We start from the raw sequence: 17,403 nt of genomic DNA on the forward strand, positions 1-17,403 counted from the left end.
GTCCCTTTGTGGGTGTAATTCTCTAAGTGCTGAGTCCTGCGGATGGAGCTTTGATATCGACATACTGAGGAGTTTCCGGCAGCACATGACCACATATAGGGAGGCAAAAGTTTGCTCTCTATCTCCACCTGCTGGTAGATGGACACAACCCACCAGTCTATGGATTGATCAGCTATGATTAATGGAAAGAAAATTATCAGGTATGATACATAATTTTACCTTGGTATCTGCTAAGGGGAACAGTAAAAGGAACACAGAGCTCCTTTGTGCAGTACAAGCTAAATAATGTTTACTTCAGACAGGCTACAACTGATATAAAGCAGACGTTCCAAGCACAATAAGCTTTGTGCATTAGGCCCTTAGCCTTTGAGGGGTATAATCGAGAAGGACGCCCAAGTTTTGCTGAGGACATCCTCGCAAAACGTCCCGGTGGAGGAGCAGGGAAACACGTATTATCGAAACAAGATGGACGTCCATCTTTTGTTTCAATAATACGGTTGGGGACGCCCAAATCCTGAAATTTAGGTCGTCCTTAGAGATGGTTGTCCCTAGACTTGGTCTTTCTGATTTTCGGCGATAATGGAAACCAAGGATGCCCATCTCAGAAACAACCAAATGCAAGCCCTTTGGTTGTGGGAGGAACTAGCATTCGTAGTGCACTGGTTCCCCTGACATGCCAGGACACCAACCGGGCACCCTAGGGGGCACTGCAGTGGACTTCAGAAAAAGCTCCCCGGTACATAGCTCCCTTTACCTTCTGTGCTGAGCCCACAAAACCCACTACCCACCACTGTACACCACTACCATAGCCCTTACGGGTGAAGGGGGGGAACCTAGATGTGGGTTTGTGGTGGGTTTTGGAGGGCTCACATTTACCACCACAAGTGTAACGGGGGGGGGGGGGGGGGGGGGGCTGGGCCTGGGTCTGCCTGCCTGAAGTGCACTGCACCCACTAAAACTGCTCCAGGGACCTGCATACTGCTGTGATGGACCGGAGTATGACATTTGAGGCTGGCACGTCATATTTTGAAAGATGTTTTTTGAGGGTGGGAGGGGGTTAGTGACCACTGGGGGGAGTAAGGGAAGGTCATCCCCGGTTCTCTCTCCGGTGGTCATCTGGTCAGTTGGGCACCTTTTTGTGCCTCGGTTGTAAGAAAAACAGGGCCAGGTAAACTCGTCGTAAGTGCTCGTCAGGGGTGCCCTTTTTTTTTCCATTATGGGTCGAGGATGTCCATGTGTTAGGCACGCCCAAGCCCCGCCTTCGCTACGCCTCTGACAACCTCCCGGAAACTGGCCATCCCTGCGACGGAAAGCAGTTGGGGACGTCCAAAATTGGCTTTCGATTATACCGATTTGGGCGACCCTGTGAGAAGGACCCCCATTTTCCGATTTGTGTCGAAAGATGGACGTCCTTCTGTTTTGAAAATGAGCCTGCTTGTAGGCCAGATTTAACCCATTAGTGCCGAATGTTTATGAGAACATTGGGCACTAATGGGTTAACCTTTTGTGCTGGATACATAAGGATGAATTTGGTAGTGAAGTACAAGTCCTGTAGTTCTCCGATTTTATAACTGGTGTATAATATTTCAGTGTTTCACTGTTATGTGTAGGAAAGTTTTATGATATTGTGCAGTGCTACTACTACTACTATTAAACATTTCTATAGCGCTACTAGACTTACGCAGCGCTGTACAAATTAACATGAAAAGACAGTCCCTGCTCAACAGAGCTTACAATCTAAGTTGGACAGACGAACAGACAGCTAGGGGTGGGGAAATTGCAGTGGTAGGGGTGATAAGTGAGGGTGTTGAGTAAGAGAGTCATGGTTAGGAGTCGAAAGCAGTAGCAAAGAGGTGGACTTTAAGCCTAGACTTGAAGACAGCCAGAGACTGAGCCTGACGTACTGGCTCAGGGAGTCTATTCCAGGCATAGGGAGCAGCGAGATAGAAGGAACAGAGCCGGGAGTTAGCAGTGGGGGAGAAGGGGGACGACAGGAGACATTTACCCAGCGAACGGAGTTCACGGGGAGGAGTGTAGGGAGAGATGAGAGCGGAAAGGTACTGAGGAGCTGCGGAGTGGATGCACTTGTAGGTCAAAAGGAGAAGTTTGAACCGTATGCGGAAGCGGATAGGGAGCCAGTGAAGCGACTTGAGGAGAGGGCTAACGTGAGTATAGCGACTCTGGTGGAATATAAGACGCACAGCAGAGTTTTGGACAGATTGAAGAGGAGATAGATGGCTGAGTGGGAGACCAGCGAGAAGCAAATTGCAGTAGTCTAGGCGAGAGGTGATAAGGGTGTGGGTAAGCACACCCTTGTAGGACGGGGGTGTTACCTCCTGGTAGCACCCCCGTCCTGGGCCTACCTTGTCATCAGTGGGCAGTGGGCACTGGAACATACCCATTCACTCCTGTACACAAGTTAAAATGGCTTCTTGGAATGCCAACAGAAATCATGTGACACCTCCACTGGAAGTCCCAAAAGCCATTTTCACTATGGAGCCAGCCATGTGCAAGAGTGAGTAGAGATGCTCCTGCATCCACCACCCACCAAGAAAAATGTAGGTCCAGGACGGGTTTACTTCTAGGAGGATGGGTTCTGGAGGAGGACTACCAACCAGAGAGTTGGGTCCAGGAGGGGGCTTCCGCCAGTGCGTGGGTATAGTAGGGGGCTCTTGTTGGTCAGGTATGAGGGGAGGGAGTGAGGGCTGTTTTGGGAAGACAGTTTTATTTTTGGATTCAGTTTATACCAAAACCAAGTGGCCAGTTTAAGTCACAGATCTGGTTTTGGTAAATCTGAAGATCCTGTTTTCGTTAGGGGTCTGGTCAGTGGACATTTTCTCGTGAATTCTAGTGCATCAGATAGTCCATGTTTTACTGACTTTCTTTTACTATTAAACTGTTTAGGTGGTATCACAGTACTCCAGTCTGCTTTCTCCAATGAGCGTTGATGCAGTAATGAAGGTGATTGACCCATCCACAGCTACCAGTGTGGATCTCAGAGACATTAAAATTGTCAAAAAACTTGGGTGAGCCCCGTGACATTTCAACACAGTGTATACAGTCTTTCAAATGCTTATTTGAACATTTATATCTGTTAAAATTTTTAAAAAGTGTATTTTTCAGATCTATCCTGTCCCATAGATTGCTAATGAAGATGTTGTTTACTGATTTATCTGTTTTAGTGGCACGATTGATGATTGTGAATTGGTTGAAGGTTTAGTTCTTACTCAAAAATTGGCAAATACTGGTGTAACCCGTGTTGAAAAGGCGAAGATTGGTCTCATTCAGTTCTGTTTGTCTGCTCCAAAGACAGATGTAAGTAAACCAAATGTTTTGAAAACTGTTTCTCAGCACTAAAAGCATTTGTAGGTCAGGCGGTTATATTTAATTTCAGTGTGAAAGGTGCTGCTTCCCCAGAAGTAGCTACCTACCCTTCTGCTTGGATGATTAACTATGTTCTCCAAGACCAAGGAGGCCATGTTATTCTCGCACTTGAATGGCATCATCCATGTTGCCCAGTGTGGAATGCTTTTATAGCATAGTATAGCTTTAAGAACATGCGCCAGCGTCCCTACCATGCATAGGCGAGAGTTTGGGACTATCAGTCTCTTTTCATCCACCGCGTCTGGTGCATTGCTGCTTTTTGAGCTATTTTTCTGCCTTTTTTGGGCATTTTTTTGCCCGATTTTTGAGAGAGGTTTTCCTTCCCTCCCCTTAATGTAAAAGTAAGGAAAAGGTAACACTTTTTCTTGTTTTGTTGTGCTCACAAGGCCTGCTTTGGTCGGGATTTTTCCCCTCTTTTTTTTCTTGGTGATTTGTCCCCTTTTACTGTCACCATTGGGTCATTTGCCTTGGCCACGGCACTTTTTCCTTGCATGTCATCGAAGGTTCCCAGTGGTTTCAAGCACTGTGCTTGATGCAGTCAGACTACCTCTGGAACTTGCACCAATTCTTTTTGTCTCCAGTGTTTGGACATAGAACATAGCCCTACCACCTGTCTTCTTTGCCTTCATAAGCAGAAAAGAACACGGTTGTCTAGAGAGGCTGAGAGAGAGTTTTTGCTGCCAGGTCCGAATTGTCTGCGCTTGCACTGGCATCGGGTGCATCAGTCCCTATGGCAGCTAGACACATGTCCAACACTGGGAGTGGATGTGCATCGAGCAAGTCTCCACGTCTCTGCCATCCACTGTGCAGGGCCTCCAGGACCAATCAGCATTGGACCTGACACCAAAGAAGCTTGAGGATTTGCCGTCGTCCTCGTCGGCAGCGAAAAGTGCTGATGCTTGGCATTGGGTGAAAGCCAAGAATCACAAACATCGATCTCCTTAGACACATAGTGCTAGGGGCACGAGAGATCCAGTCCCTGAGAAGTGTTGGCACCGGGAGGAACACTCCCTCTCCATCGAGAAGGTGCTGACAATGAGGTCTCCTTGCAGCTGGGACTAGGTACCTGAGTCGACACCAGCAGTTCAGCAGCCTGTCTGTGAACCGATACTCCAGCCTTTCTCAATGTTAGCCCTCGATGAGTGCATCCGGGCCATTCTTCAGGATCAATTGGCGGGTGCCTCGGCATCAGGGGTGCTTGCAGCAGCCATGCCTCTACCTGCTGCTTCACAGAGCCCTCAGTCTGTCGTGAAGTCACCGATGCGTCAACAGCTGCCCATGCGGGTACCCCCTCAATGTCAATGGAAGAAGCTTTGCCGGAGATGAGAGTGGAGCCTACATCTCAGTGCCACTCCAGGCAAGGACCAAGTTCCTCACACTTGAGACAGGCCCAGTCTCGGCCGTCCCATGAGGAGTTGTTTTCAAACACCGATATGGAGCACTCATGAGCGCCTGATGAGAACCCAAGATACTGCTTGAAGGAGGAGTCCTATGGTATCCTATCTGACCTCTCCTCACCAGAGAGGAGTCTCCACCTGAGAGCCTCTTCTTCCCAGCTTTTATCAGGGAAATGGCGGCTGCCATTCCAGTTCATTTGGAGAGACAGGATGAGCCCATGGCTGAGATATTTGAGGTCTGGGTCTATGACCCTCCTCCTAGAGAGGTTGTGATTGTCCTGCTTCATAAGATCTTGCATGATGTTCAGGACCCTGTCCTCCTCAAGATGACTTATACCATGTATCGGATCCAGAGTTCCCATGGGTTTGTTAAGCCGCATTTGCCGCCTCATTCCCTGGCGTGAAATCTGTGCTCCAGCGTTCCAGAAGTTCCAGAGACTTTGCTTCGGCACCCCCAGACAGAGAAGCTTGAGCTCTGGACTCCTTTGGGCAGAAGATGTATCGGGTTTCTATGCTCATCCATATATAGTCATACCAGCTGTAAACGTGTATCTACTTGCAGAACTTGGTGCATAGTATGACTGATTTGGTGGACTGTCTCCCTTCGGAGCAGGCCAAATCTCTCGCCAGCTGGTCAAGCAGCAGAAGAAATGTCGGATTTTGGCCAGGGGCGCTTTTGATACTTCTGATGTGGCAGTGATGCATAGACTCTCATGGCTGTGTGTCACTGACTTGGACCCAGGGGTCCAATAGAGATTAGCAGATGCTATGTGCCGGGGGTTAATCTGTTTGGAGAGAAGGTGAAGGAGGTCACAGACCTCATCAAAAAAAATATCAGTACCATCGATACTCTCCCTTCACCTTCCTCATCCAGGAGGTTTTTGGGCAAGTCAAAAGAGGTTTGTACTATTCTTAGGAATAGATACACTCCTGTTCGCCCTCCTCAGCAGTCTCAGCCCCAATACACTTGTTCTCATTCAACAACGTGTGCCTAAGGCCCAGCCAGCTCCCCAGTCAAAACAGGGGACGAGTTTTTGACTGGCTCCAGCAGAGCATAGTCGCTATAACAGTGACCGTTCCGGGCTCAGTTTTTTTCCAAGAAAGATGACCCCTTGTAACCTCCGACTGATGGGTTCTTCAAATCTCAGTTACATCCTGCATTGGTGTCAAAGACCACCAAATTGCTCTCTGAGAGCATCTTGCATCAGCTCTCAGAACACATGGGCCTTCAAAAGGCCCATGTGGTCGAGCCTATTCCACCAGGTGAGGAAGGGAAGAGATTCTGTTCCAGGTACTTCCTCTTCCCAAAGAAAAAAGGGGGATGGCTATCATCCTAGACCTAAGGACCCTGAAAAATTTCTTGGTCAAAGAAAAGTTCCAGGTGGTTTCCCTGGGCACCCTTCTTCCCATGATTCAAGAAAAGATTGGCTATGCTCCCTGCACTTAAAAGATGCCTACATTTGCATCCTGATACTTCCAAGCCACAGGAAGTATCTCTGATTTCGAGTGGGAACACATCACTTTCAGTATTGCATGTTGCTGTTTGGCCTTGCGTCAGCTCCCAGGGTTTTCACCTTGTGTCTAGCAGTAGTCACAGCATTGTTCTGCAGAGTGGCAGTCCATGTGTTTCTCTACCTGACGATTGGCTGGTGAAGAGCACATCGAAGGACAGTGTTCAGGAGTCCATGTAGAAGACTGTTTGGATGCTACAGCTACTGGGGTTCATTTTAAACTACCCCAAGTCCCATCTGCTCCTGGTTCAACAATTGGAGTTTATTGTAGCCCTGCTATGAGTTTCTCCCTATGCCAAGGGCAGACACTCTAATTGCACTCACCACTCTGGTTTGGTCTAGCTTAGTCGAGATCGGGAGCTTAGTCGAGATCGGGAGGCGGGGCTGATGGTTAGGAGGCGAGGATAGTGCTGGGCAGACTTATACGGTCTGTGCCAGAGCCGGTGGTGGTAGGCGGGGCTGGTGGTTGGGAGGCAGGGATAGTGCTGGGCAGACTTATACGGTCTGTGCCAGAGCCGGTGGTTGGGAGGCGGGGATAGTGCTGGGCAGACTTATACGGTCTGTGCCCTGAAGAGCACAGGTACAAATCAAGTAGAGTATACACAATAAGTAGCACATATGAGTTGTCTTGTTGGGCAGACTGGATGGACTGTGCAGGTCTTTTCCTGCCGTCATCTACTATGTTACTATGTTACTTTTGTGGTACCAGAAATTTGCTAGGGTAGGATCACCCTCTACAGGAGGTAAAGGGGGGGGGGGGGGGGGGGGGCAGAAAGCTTTGGTGGAGTCACCCTGAGGGGTTTAGGTGAGTGGTTTCTGCTTTTCCCAAAGAGGTCCACATCACCTCATAACGGTGGGTGTTTGAGTTTTAGCAGGGTTGTGTTCTAGAACTCAGAGAACCAATTTCTGATACCTCTGTGGCTTTTTCCCTGTGGTTCATTGCTCGGGAAGGCAGTAATAGAAGGAGAAGAACCTACATAGTCTTCTGCAACTGGGGTCCATTGTGCGGTTCCCATGATGGAGTAAGGTTGGGGATGCTATTCCATTTACTTTGTGGCTCCAAAGAAGGGAGGCTCCTCCTGCCCCATCTTAAACCTCATAGGAGTCAGTGTGTTCCTGCAGGCCCCCCATTTCCACATAGAGCCTGTGCATTCCATGAGTGGCAGTCAGGGTGAGTTTCTCACATCCTTGGAGTTACCTGAGGCATATTTACATATCCTGATCTGGGCGTATCCCAAGAGCTTCCTCTGTTTCCACATGCTGGGGAAGCATTACCAATTCAGTGCCCTTCCTCTAGGCTTAGCTGTAGTGCCGAGAACCAGTGATAACTTTGCTACACAAGGAAGGGCATGATAGCCCTTCTTTACCTGGGCAACTGATTGATTCAAAGAAGGTGCTAGAGTAGGTGCTCACAAGAGTAAGTGGAGTTGTCTTAGGACTTTTTTATGGAATGGGTGAGGTGATGAATAGCACTGTTAAGCTTTGGAAAGGATGCTGGAAACTTTCAGTAATCAAGCTATGGTGAAATCAAGCAGGAAAATCTTATGTGCTTTTAAGAGTTACTCTTTCTTCATATCTTAAGTATATTCAGTTCAAAGATAATTGTTTAAAGCAGGGGAAATTGAAAATCTTTTCAAGTTGATTTTATTTTGTTTTGCAGATGGATAATCAAATTGTTGTTTCGGACTATGCTCAAATGGACAGAGTATTGCGTGAAGAAAGGGCCTATATACTAAACCTGGTTAAACAGATTAAGAAAGCTGGCTGCAATGTGCTACTCATTCAGAAATCTATTCTCAGGTGTGTACCTGTTTGTTTGCAAAAGTTACACCACATGTTCAGTATGTATTATATAAAATCTTTATTTGATTGACCAGTGCAGGAGTGGCCTAGTGGTTAGAGCACCGATCTTGACTGCTGCTCCTTAGGTACAAACTTAGATTGTGAGCCCTCCAGGGACAGAGAAATACCCAGTGTACCTGAATGTAACTCACCTTGAGCTACTACTGAAAAGGTGTGAGCAAAACCTACATTAATTAATTAATACATTTGAGACGCAGTTTCTCAGAGGACAAGCAGGCCAGATAATTCTCACATGTGTTGACGACATCCTCATTGCCTGGTGTGGAACACTTTTATAGCATATACATCTTTAAGAGTTATGCACCAGCGTCCCCACGATTCATACGTGAGTGCCTTCCCACCAGCTGTGGGAGCACGGGACCAAAAGTCTCTCTTAATCCGCTGTGAGAAGAGAGCATGCTGTTTGCAGCTCCTCGCAGTATCTAGTGCATTGCTTCTTTTTCCACCTACGCCTGTTCCTCATTCTGCTGCATGGTGTCACAACAGATCATGGGTTCTGCAGTCACACTGAAGTTCAGGTTAGAGTCATGGGCCTGTAAGGTTTTCTCTCATTTTAGATCCTGAACCAAGGTCAGGCCTTGAATCAAAGCTCTTAGCTATGATGATAGTATACAGGGCACACGACAGACTAGCATTGGATACCTTCCTCCTCTTTTGGGGGAGCTGTCCTCTGTATGCGTATCCTCCCATCCCTCTCGTGGGAAAGACTTTGCTGAAACTCAAGCAACACCGAGGAACCATGATAATCGCCCCTTATTGGCCCAGGCAGATCTGTTTACCTCTTTCTTCCGGAGTTATCATCCAAAGAACCCTGGAAAATAGAGTGTTTTCCAACTCTTAGTACTCAGAATGAAAGATCTCTTCTGCATCCCAGCCTCCAGTCCCTGGCCCTCACAGCCTGGATGTTTAGAGCTTAGAATTTGCTTCTTTGTATCGTCCTGAGGGTGTCTTCAGGGTCTTGCTGGCTTCCGGGAGAGATTCCACTAAGAGGTGTTATTCTTTCAAATGGAGGTGGTTTGCCATCTGTTGTGAGAGCAGGGCGCTAGATCCTTTTTCTTGCCCTACACAGACTCTGCTTGAATACCTTCTACATCTTTCCGAGTCTTTCTCAAGACCAGCTCTGTAAGGGTTCACCTCAGTGCAAGTAGTGCTTACCGTCACTGTATGAAAGGTGAGCTCATCTCTGGAGAGCCTCTAGTTGTTCGATTCATGAGAGGTTTGCTATTACCAGTGCCCCCTAGCAAACCTCCAGCTGTGTCATGGGACTCAAGGTTGTCCTCACCCAGCTGATGGACGCTCCCTTTGAGCTGCTAGATACCTGTCATCTGAAATAGTTGACCTGGAAGGTCTTGTTTTTGGTGGCTGTTACTTCAGCTCTCAGAGTCAGTGAGTTTCATGCCCTAGTAGTGGATCCACCTTAAACCAAATTTCATCATTACGGAGTAGTTCTCCGCATGCACCCTAAGTTCCTGCCTAAGTTTGTGTCAGAGTTCCATCTGAATCAGTCTTATCATCCTTCCAACATTCTTTCCCAAACCTCATGCCAATCCTGGCAAAAGTGCACAGCACACTTTGGACTTCAAGCAAGCATTGGCCTTGTATTTGGAGCGGACTAGGCCCTACAGACAGTCCACCCTGCTTGTTGTTTCTTTTGATACCAACAGGATGGGGTCACCATGGGGAAATGCACAATCTTAGATTGGCTGGCAGATTGCATTTCTTTCACTTACGCCCAAGCTGGCTTGACTCTTGGGGGTCATGTCAAAGCTCATAATGTTGGAGCCATGGCTGTGTCGGTAGCCCACTTGAGGTTAGCCTCTATAGAAGAAATTTGCAAGGCTGCAATGTGGTCTTTAAAACTCTGTGATTAATGTGTTACTATTTGCGATTAATTTTACCAGCCACATTTTCTTTCTTACTTATTGTTTTCCCCTGCCCGTGCATCCAGCATATAGTACTCTCCTTCCCCTTTTCCCCAACAGCACTTACTAGGAGCTAGGACTCCGGGGTCAACCTCAGCATTACTGATGTCAACTTCTTATCCCCACTGCCTTTACATAGCCACCAAGTCGGTGCACTTGGTCAGGTGCCTCCAGAATTGGCTGTTTGCTCAGAATTCAGCAGGGAGCCAATGAACAGTGTAGGTTTTGAGGAGACAGGTTAGAGGCAGCTAGGGATTGAGAGGACCGTGTGCTGTCACTGTCACAGCCCATTGTGGAGGCGCAATGTTCTTTCCTTAGCGTCCCCCGGCCCGGCCCAGATTGTAACTGATGGGTTGTGCACGCCTTCCTTCAGGTGGGTACTGAGAATTCTGACTCTTCAGAGAGAGCCAATAAGAGCCCTTGCTAGGCAGAGAAAGATCCAGTAATCTCAGTCTCCAGCAGGTGGAAGGTGGTGAGTCCTCGTCTGTCCTTTTTCTCTATTTTCCTCCTGTATGGGGTTTTTTGATTGGTATTGTGTGTTTGGAGTAGTACTCTTCTGTGTATCTGGAGTTGGCTGAACCTGCTTAGTGGAGGCTGAGGTCCGCGGGGATCTGTTACAGCCTCGGGGGTGCTACACCCAGGTGGCTGGGTCCCTCCCCACACTAATCATCCCTTTTTGCAGAATTTCCTTCTGTGTGCATATTGCCTAGGTCCCTTCAAGGGAAGAGTAGCAAGGCTGGGAGAGGCAGGGCCCTCTCCTTCAGTCACTCCAGTTCATTCAGCTGGGGGGAAGGATGCAGCGACAGCAAAGGAGAAATCGGCAGTCCCGGCTTTGGCGGGAACCATCGCCATTTTAGCTGCCTCTGCTGAGCAGTCTGTTTCTCTGCCAGTTTCTTCAGAGCAGGTACAGTCAGAATCCTTTTCTCTCTTCCCTGCAGGCTCTGTTGGGGGGGTTTCCTCCTGAATTTGTACTACAAATGTATAAAGCATTTATGTTATAGAAGTCTAACGCTTCCCTGGTCCCTTCTGGCAAAAGACCTCCAGAAGGTCAGATGGTGGCAGCTAAAAGGTCCAGGGAGTTCTGGGTTCTGGATGAGGATCTTATTTCTGATCCAGACCTGGAGATGCCCTTCTTAAAGGAACAGGATTTTTCTCAGGAGGGCCCTGTGGAGGAGGACTCTGGCCAGAGTGATTCAGGGGCTGAACCTTTGTTCCTGGGACAATCCTTTGGTCCTTAGGATTTTTCATAAAGAAAATTTGCAGGAATTAATTTCTTTGGTTTCCTCCACCTTACATTTTGAGGAAGAGGAGTCTCTGGCTGCGGAGCCCACAAAACAGACCTGCTGATAAAGGGGGTCTGTAAACCAGGTAAGACTTTTACAATGCATCAGGACATCAGGGATGTTATTCAGGTGCAGTGGGACGTCCTGGATTCAGCCTTCAGACCCGCCAAATATATGGTCCGTCTCTCTCCAGTCCCGGAGGCTGACAGATCCCTGTTGAAGCCTCCTGTGGTAGATGCGGTGGTCTCGGCAGTCACTAAGCAGAATTCAGTGCCAGGGGATGGTGGCACTGCGCTTAAAAGATGTTCAGAACTGCCGTATGGAGGCACTGTTGAAGAGTAGCTTCAATGTGTCAGCCTTGGCAGTGCAGGCGGCCATCTGCAGGTCTTTGGTAGCCAGATCTTGTTTTCACAGGTCAGAGAGAGTGCTTGATAGATCTTCACATGATTTGTCTGCCATAGATGCTGAGGTGGCCAAGCTTGAAATGGGTTCGGCTTTTCTGACAGATGCTTTGTATGATTTGCTGCAATCATCAGCCAAGTCTATGGCTTTGAGTGTAGTGGCTAGACGATATCTTTAGCTTAGGGGTTGGTCAGCGGATGCGGCTTCTAAGTCTAAGCTCAGTTAGTTTCCCTTCAGGGTTTCCTTATTGTTTGGTGAGGAGTTGGACAAGCTAGTCCGCAGTTTGGACCGAGGACCAGCCTAAGGCTGCTAGGTGTACTTTGTTCTCGGGCCAGAGTCGCAGCCTTCATAGTTTTAGATCAGGTAAGGCGGTTACAACTCAACGCTCCAGGTTTTTCCAGAGGAATCAGGCCTTTCGGGGAGCTCACAGGGGAGACAGGGATGTGGGAGTCTCTTTCCAGTCTCCCACTCATCTGTCCCAATGAAGGTGCCCAGGCCTAGCCTCTGGTTCCAGTAGTTGCGTGGTTAGCGCAGTTTTACTGGAGGTGGGCCCAGATCACCTCAGACCAGTGAGTGCTAGAGGTTATTCGAGAAGGGTACGCCTTAGATTTGCGTGTCCTCTGTCAGACGCATTTCTGGAGTCTCCTTGCCGGTCTTGTTTCAAGGCGGCCATCATCAGGGACACTCTAGAAAGGGAATAGAAGTGCTTCTATAGCCCTGGCTGACAAGCCTTCTGTATGCCTTTCCTCCGTGGCCTCTGGTAGGTTGTCTTCTGCAAAGGATAGAGGCGTGATTTTGGTAATACCAGACCAGATTGGCCCCGCAGGTCCTGGTATGCCGACCTGTACCTGCTCGTCGGACCTTTCTCAAGTTTCTGGAGGATCCCGGCCTGTTGGTCCAGGGTCTGGTGGCTCATCTAGACCCGGCTCGATTTTTGTCTTATGGCTTGGCTCTTGAGCGGCCATGGTTAAGTAAAAGAGGTTATTCTGCGAACGTAGTTTCCACCATGCTTTGGTCCTGGCGTCACTCTACTTCTCTTAACTGTATCAGGGCATGGAGAGTGTTTGAGGCTTGGTGTGCCGAGTTCGGTGTTTCCCCCTTTCAAGCTTCAGTAGCGCAGATCTTGGATTTCTTGCAGTGGGGCCTGGAAAAAGGTTGTTTCTCTCTTTGCTTAAGTTTCAGGTGGCAGCTGTTTCCTGCTTTCGGGGGCATGTTCAGGAGAAGTCCCTGGCTGTCCATCCGGATGTTGTACGTTTTTTACGGGGGGGGGGGGGGGGGGGGGGGGGGGGCTCTAGTGCAGACGATCTTTCCCTTGTGGGACCTTAATCTAGTTCTCTCGTCTCCTGTACTTTGAAGGATTTGACGCTCAAAGCAGTTTTTCTAGTGGCCTTTGCCTTATCTAGGAGAGTGTCAGAGTTGCAAGCTCTTTCATGCTGGTCTCTGTTCTTGGAATTTGCTAAGGACTGAGTAGTATTGTGCCCCGTCCCTTCCTTTCTTCCCAAGGTCTTGTCACGTTTTCATGTGTCTCGGTCCGTGATTTTGCTGGTCCTGGGCTCTTCTGGGTCCGAGCAGCAGTGTCGTCTGAAGTTTCTTGATGTCAAGCGGGTACTCGGGAATTATTTGATGGTTACGGAGGACTTCCCGCAGGTGGATTGGCTGTTTGTTTTGCTTGGGAAAGCTCAGAAGGGATTAGCGGCTTCTAAACCCACTCTTTCTAGGTGGCTGAAGGAGATGATAAGCCCGTACCAGAGGGAGTGGAAACTCGCTCTACTAAAGGCCAGACGGCTTTGTGGGCTGAGCATTTTCTGGTTTCGCCTTTAGAGATCTGTAAGGTGGCAACTTGGTCCTCTTGCATTCTTTTTTGGAGCATTACCGATTAGATGTGCAGAGTTGCCGGATACAATCTTCGGGGAGTGTGTCCTCACAGCGGGTTTGCTAGGGTCCCACCCATAATGTTACTGCTTTGTTACTTCCCATCAGTCACAATCTGGGCCGGTCCGGAGGGACACTAAGGAAGGAGAAATTAGGCCTTGCCTGCTAATTTGCTTTTCTTTAGTCCCTCCGGACTGGCCCGGAAGCCTCCCCTGTATGCTTCAGTTTGTTGTGTTGTTTAAGTCAATGGATCTTGACATGTTCATGCAGCCTTTTTAGTGCCCTATTCTGTTAGGCACAGAAGGCAGGTGGCACAGGAGTTGGTCTGGTGCCAGTGGCTGCTCAGGTTTCCAGATGCACAGAATGGGATTTTTCTTTTTTTCCTGCTTTGTTACAATATACTGGATCTTTATCTGCCTAGCAAGGGCTTTTATTGGCTCTCTCTGAAGAGTTAGAATTCTCAGTGTCCACCTGCTGGAAGGCAGGCACAAACCTTCAGTCGCAATCTGGGCCGGTCCGGAGGGATTAAAGGAAAGCAAATTAGCAGGTAAGTCCTAACTTCTCCTTTGTGGATTAGGTTAGGAATTGGTTATTGGACAGAAAACAGAGGGTAAGGGTAAATGGCCATTTTTCTTAATGGGGGAGGGTGAATAGTAGAGTGCCACAGGGATCTGTATTGGGACCAGAACTATTTAACATTTATAAATGATCTGGAAATCAGAACAACAAGTGAGGTGATTAGATTTGCAGATGACACAAAGCTATTCAGAGTTGTTGAAAACACAAGTGGACTGTGGAAATTGAGTTCAGATTTGCATAATTCACTTTGATTTTGTTGTTGAGTTAAGTTACAATTAATAATCTGAGGTTTTCATATAAAAGAAAATATCATTTTCTTTAGTTTGTCTTCACTACTGTCAGATCTTTTTCCTGGTTCCATATGCCAGTCCTACCTTCTAGTTTTTAAATACCTAGAAATCTGCTTAAGTAATATTCTTATACCAAATTCAGATTGGGTCTAAAACCATTTTTTTTCACAAAAGCTTGGCCAATTACTTTGGCCTCCCTTCCTCCTTTCACCTCATATCTTAATATGTAATAATGTGGTCTTAACATTGTATGTCTAGTAGTGTAGCTATGATGCTTAATATTAACTGTTCTTTATCAGTTTATTATGATGATTGTAAACTTCTCTGATGTGTTTACTGAAGGTAGGACTATAAAAGTAGCCAAAAATTATGCACCCAATTTGCGCAATTTAATTGAATAACAAGATAATTAGCACCAATAGCTGGCTTTTTAACAAGCAATTACATAGTAACATAGTAAATGACGGCAGGTAAAGACCTGTATGGTCTAATCTAACCCTTCTACTATCCTTCAGTTCTGAAATGTGGCTTTTTAAAATTCTTTTCTGTTCCCTCATTGTCTTTTTGTAAACAGTTTTGGTATGTCATGCAAAAGGTGGTAAAACAAGCTAAATTAATGGCTCCAATTAAATCACACATGGTTGAATATGGTAAGGGTCTATGGGAAAAGATGCCCACTGCATCTGACTTGTAGTGGTTTCTTAATTGTAGGGTAATAGTTTGCATTGGAGGCATCCCTCACAGTGCCATTTAAAGATAAAAATTTTGAACATGAAAATGTGTCGCCTGTTATATAGGTAATGTCTTGAAACATCCCTGGTACCTGAGAGAATGCAACTTTATTTTAGTAAAAGGTTATGAAAATACAGGGAATGTGTCCAGTCTTTGACAATACAACAAAAATAAGTAACTCTTTTGTTAATTGAACAAACACAGCTAAATCCTGTGATTTCTTCTAGGGATGCTCTCAGTGATCTGGCTTTACATTTTCTGAACAAAATGAAGATCATGGTGATCAAAGATATTGAGAGAGAAGATATTGAGTTTATATGTAAGGTAAAAGACATGCATTCATTTTTAGTTTTATTTCAGTTTTTGTAACATTTATTTTTATGAAATCACTTTTTTTTTTGTTTTAAATAAAACAGTAATTACACATCTAGTTTTCTGAAAATCAAGGTTAATGGCTCCATCTGTCTATAGCAAGTGTCTCACCTGGGGGGCACCCCTATAAGATAAAATACATTTTTTAATGGGATAGGGAATTGCTTTGTGCCTTGGAGGCATATTTTCAAAGTACTTAGCCTTCCAAAGTTCCATAGGTTTCTATGGAACTTTGGAAGGCTAAGTGCTTTGAAAATATGCCTCTTGGTCACCTAGGAAGTGCCCTACTCGTGAGTGCCCGTGCTGAACTGCAGCAGACAACGTGGAGTTTTTTGTTTGTTTTTAAATTGTTTGTTTATAGGTTTAAACTCATAATTTATCAAGTAAACACCTTTCAAGATACAATAGAAAACAGAAATCAATTAAAGAAAATAACAAAAGTCACAATATAACTAATTTTTCCACTGTAAAAGGTTAAATCTGATCCAAGATTTAAAGAAAAACACTAGAAATAGAAAAAAAATTGAAAGGTTCACCACCCAAGTCCACTTCTTCAGCCACCTCTGACAGTGATCATATGAGATCACTCAACAACATTAACATCCTCTTTGGATTTCAGAAAATCATCCAATTGTTTTGGGTCAAAAAATTGAAACTATCTACCTTGAAATGTGGAGGAGTTGTTTTTTTGTGTGTGTTTTGTGTTTGTTTTGTTTTTTAGACAAAGTTGGTCAATAAGAAGCTTGCAGTCTTGCTATTACCGAGCAACTGGTGTAGAAAGTACTATTTGCTGAGGTGTGGAGAGTGCCCTAATTTCTTTATTATTCTAGCAGCCTGAAGTGGGAAAGCCTTTTCGTGATTACCTTCCTGCTCTGTTATGTCAGCACAGTCAGAGAAACATTAAGTGCTGTTATATGTGGGAGCACCATTTGCTTGTGACTTCATCAGGCTGTCGTCATTATATAAAGGGAATCTTTTGAGGTTCTCGCCTGTCACCACAGAAGCTGTTTTAGCCAAAGAGTGCCAAGATTCCAACCTGTAGCACTGCAGCCTTTCAGATGTCAGTAGCGCAAGGTGCAGGTACCACCACCATTTTCAATACTATGGTGGCAGCCCCATCTTTAGATGAGCCCCATACATTAGCTCCTGAACTTATAAAAAGTGGAGTGGAGGAGTGGCCTAGTGGTTAGGGTGGTCGACTTTGGTCCTGAGGAACTGAGTTCCATTCCCACTTCAGGCACAGGCAGCTCCTTGTGACTCTGGGCAAGTCACTTAACCCTCCATTGCCCCATGTAAGCCGCATTGAGCCTGCCATGAGTGGAAAGCGCGGTGTACAAATGTAACAAAAATAACAAAAAATTCTATGCCCTGTTTCACTTGAATTGTGTAATTTTGGCTTTGATTCAAGGAGAGCTTGTGAGATGTATACTGCAACGGAATTTATGTGGAATGCAAAGAACAAATTATAAAGAAACTTCAGTCCGCTCAAAACAACGGCAGCCAGGCTTACATTTGGAAAAACACGACTCAAAAGCGCCAAACCCCTCCGAGAAAAACTGCACTGGCTCCCAATCAAAGAATGTATTGCTTTCAAAGTCTACACCTTGGTTCATAAAATTATCTACAGCGAAGCCCTGGGATACATGACAGAACTCATAGACCTACCAACCAGAAACACAACAGGATCAGCACGAACATACCTAAATCTCCACTACCCCAGCTGCAAAGGACTCAAATACAGAACAACCTATGCATCCAGCTTTCCTACATAAGCACACAACTATGGAACGCATTAC

The 17,403-nt window shown here is 46.4% G+C and overlaps 1 protein-coding gene across 1 annotated transcript in view; it reads left to right on the forward strand.

The window, feature by feature from the left end:
- The window catches only part of CCT4 (chaperonin containing TCP1 subunit 4), a 119,921-nt gene that overhangs the window by 64,204 nt on the left and 38,314 nt on the right, over positions 1 to 17,403 (forward strand). The window contains exons 6-9 of the mRNA XM_030196167.1: positions 2,905 to 3,026; positions 3,183 to 3,315; positions 7,953 to 8,092; positions 15,463 to 15,559. Coding sequence (XP_030052027.1) covers positions 2,905 to 3,026; positions 3,183 to 3,315; positions 7,953 to 8,092; positions 15,463 to 15,559 — 492 coding nt within the window. The remainder of the gene's footprint in view (positions 1 to 2,904; positions 3,027 to 3,182; positions 3,316 to 7,952; positions 8,093 to 15,462; positions 15,560 to 17,403) is intronic.

This window comes from Microcaecilia unicolor, chromosome 3 (assembly GCF_901765095.1).
Source record: "Microcaecilia unicolor chromosome 3, aMicUni1.1, whole genome shotgun sequence".
Classification (NCBI taxonomy): domain Eukaryota; kingdom Metazoa; phylum Chordata; class Amphibia; order Gymnophiona; family Siphonopidae; genus Microcaecilia; species Microcaecilia unicolor.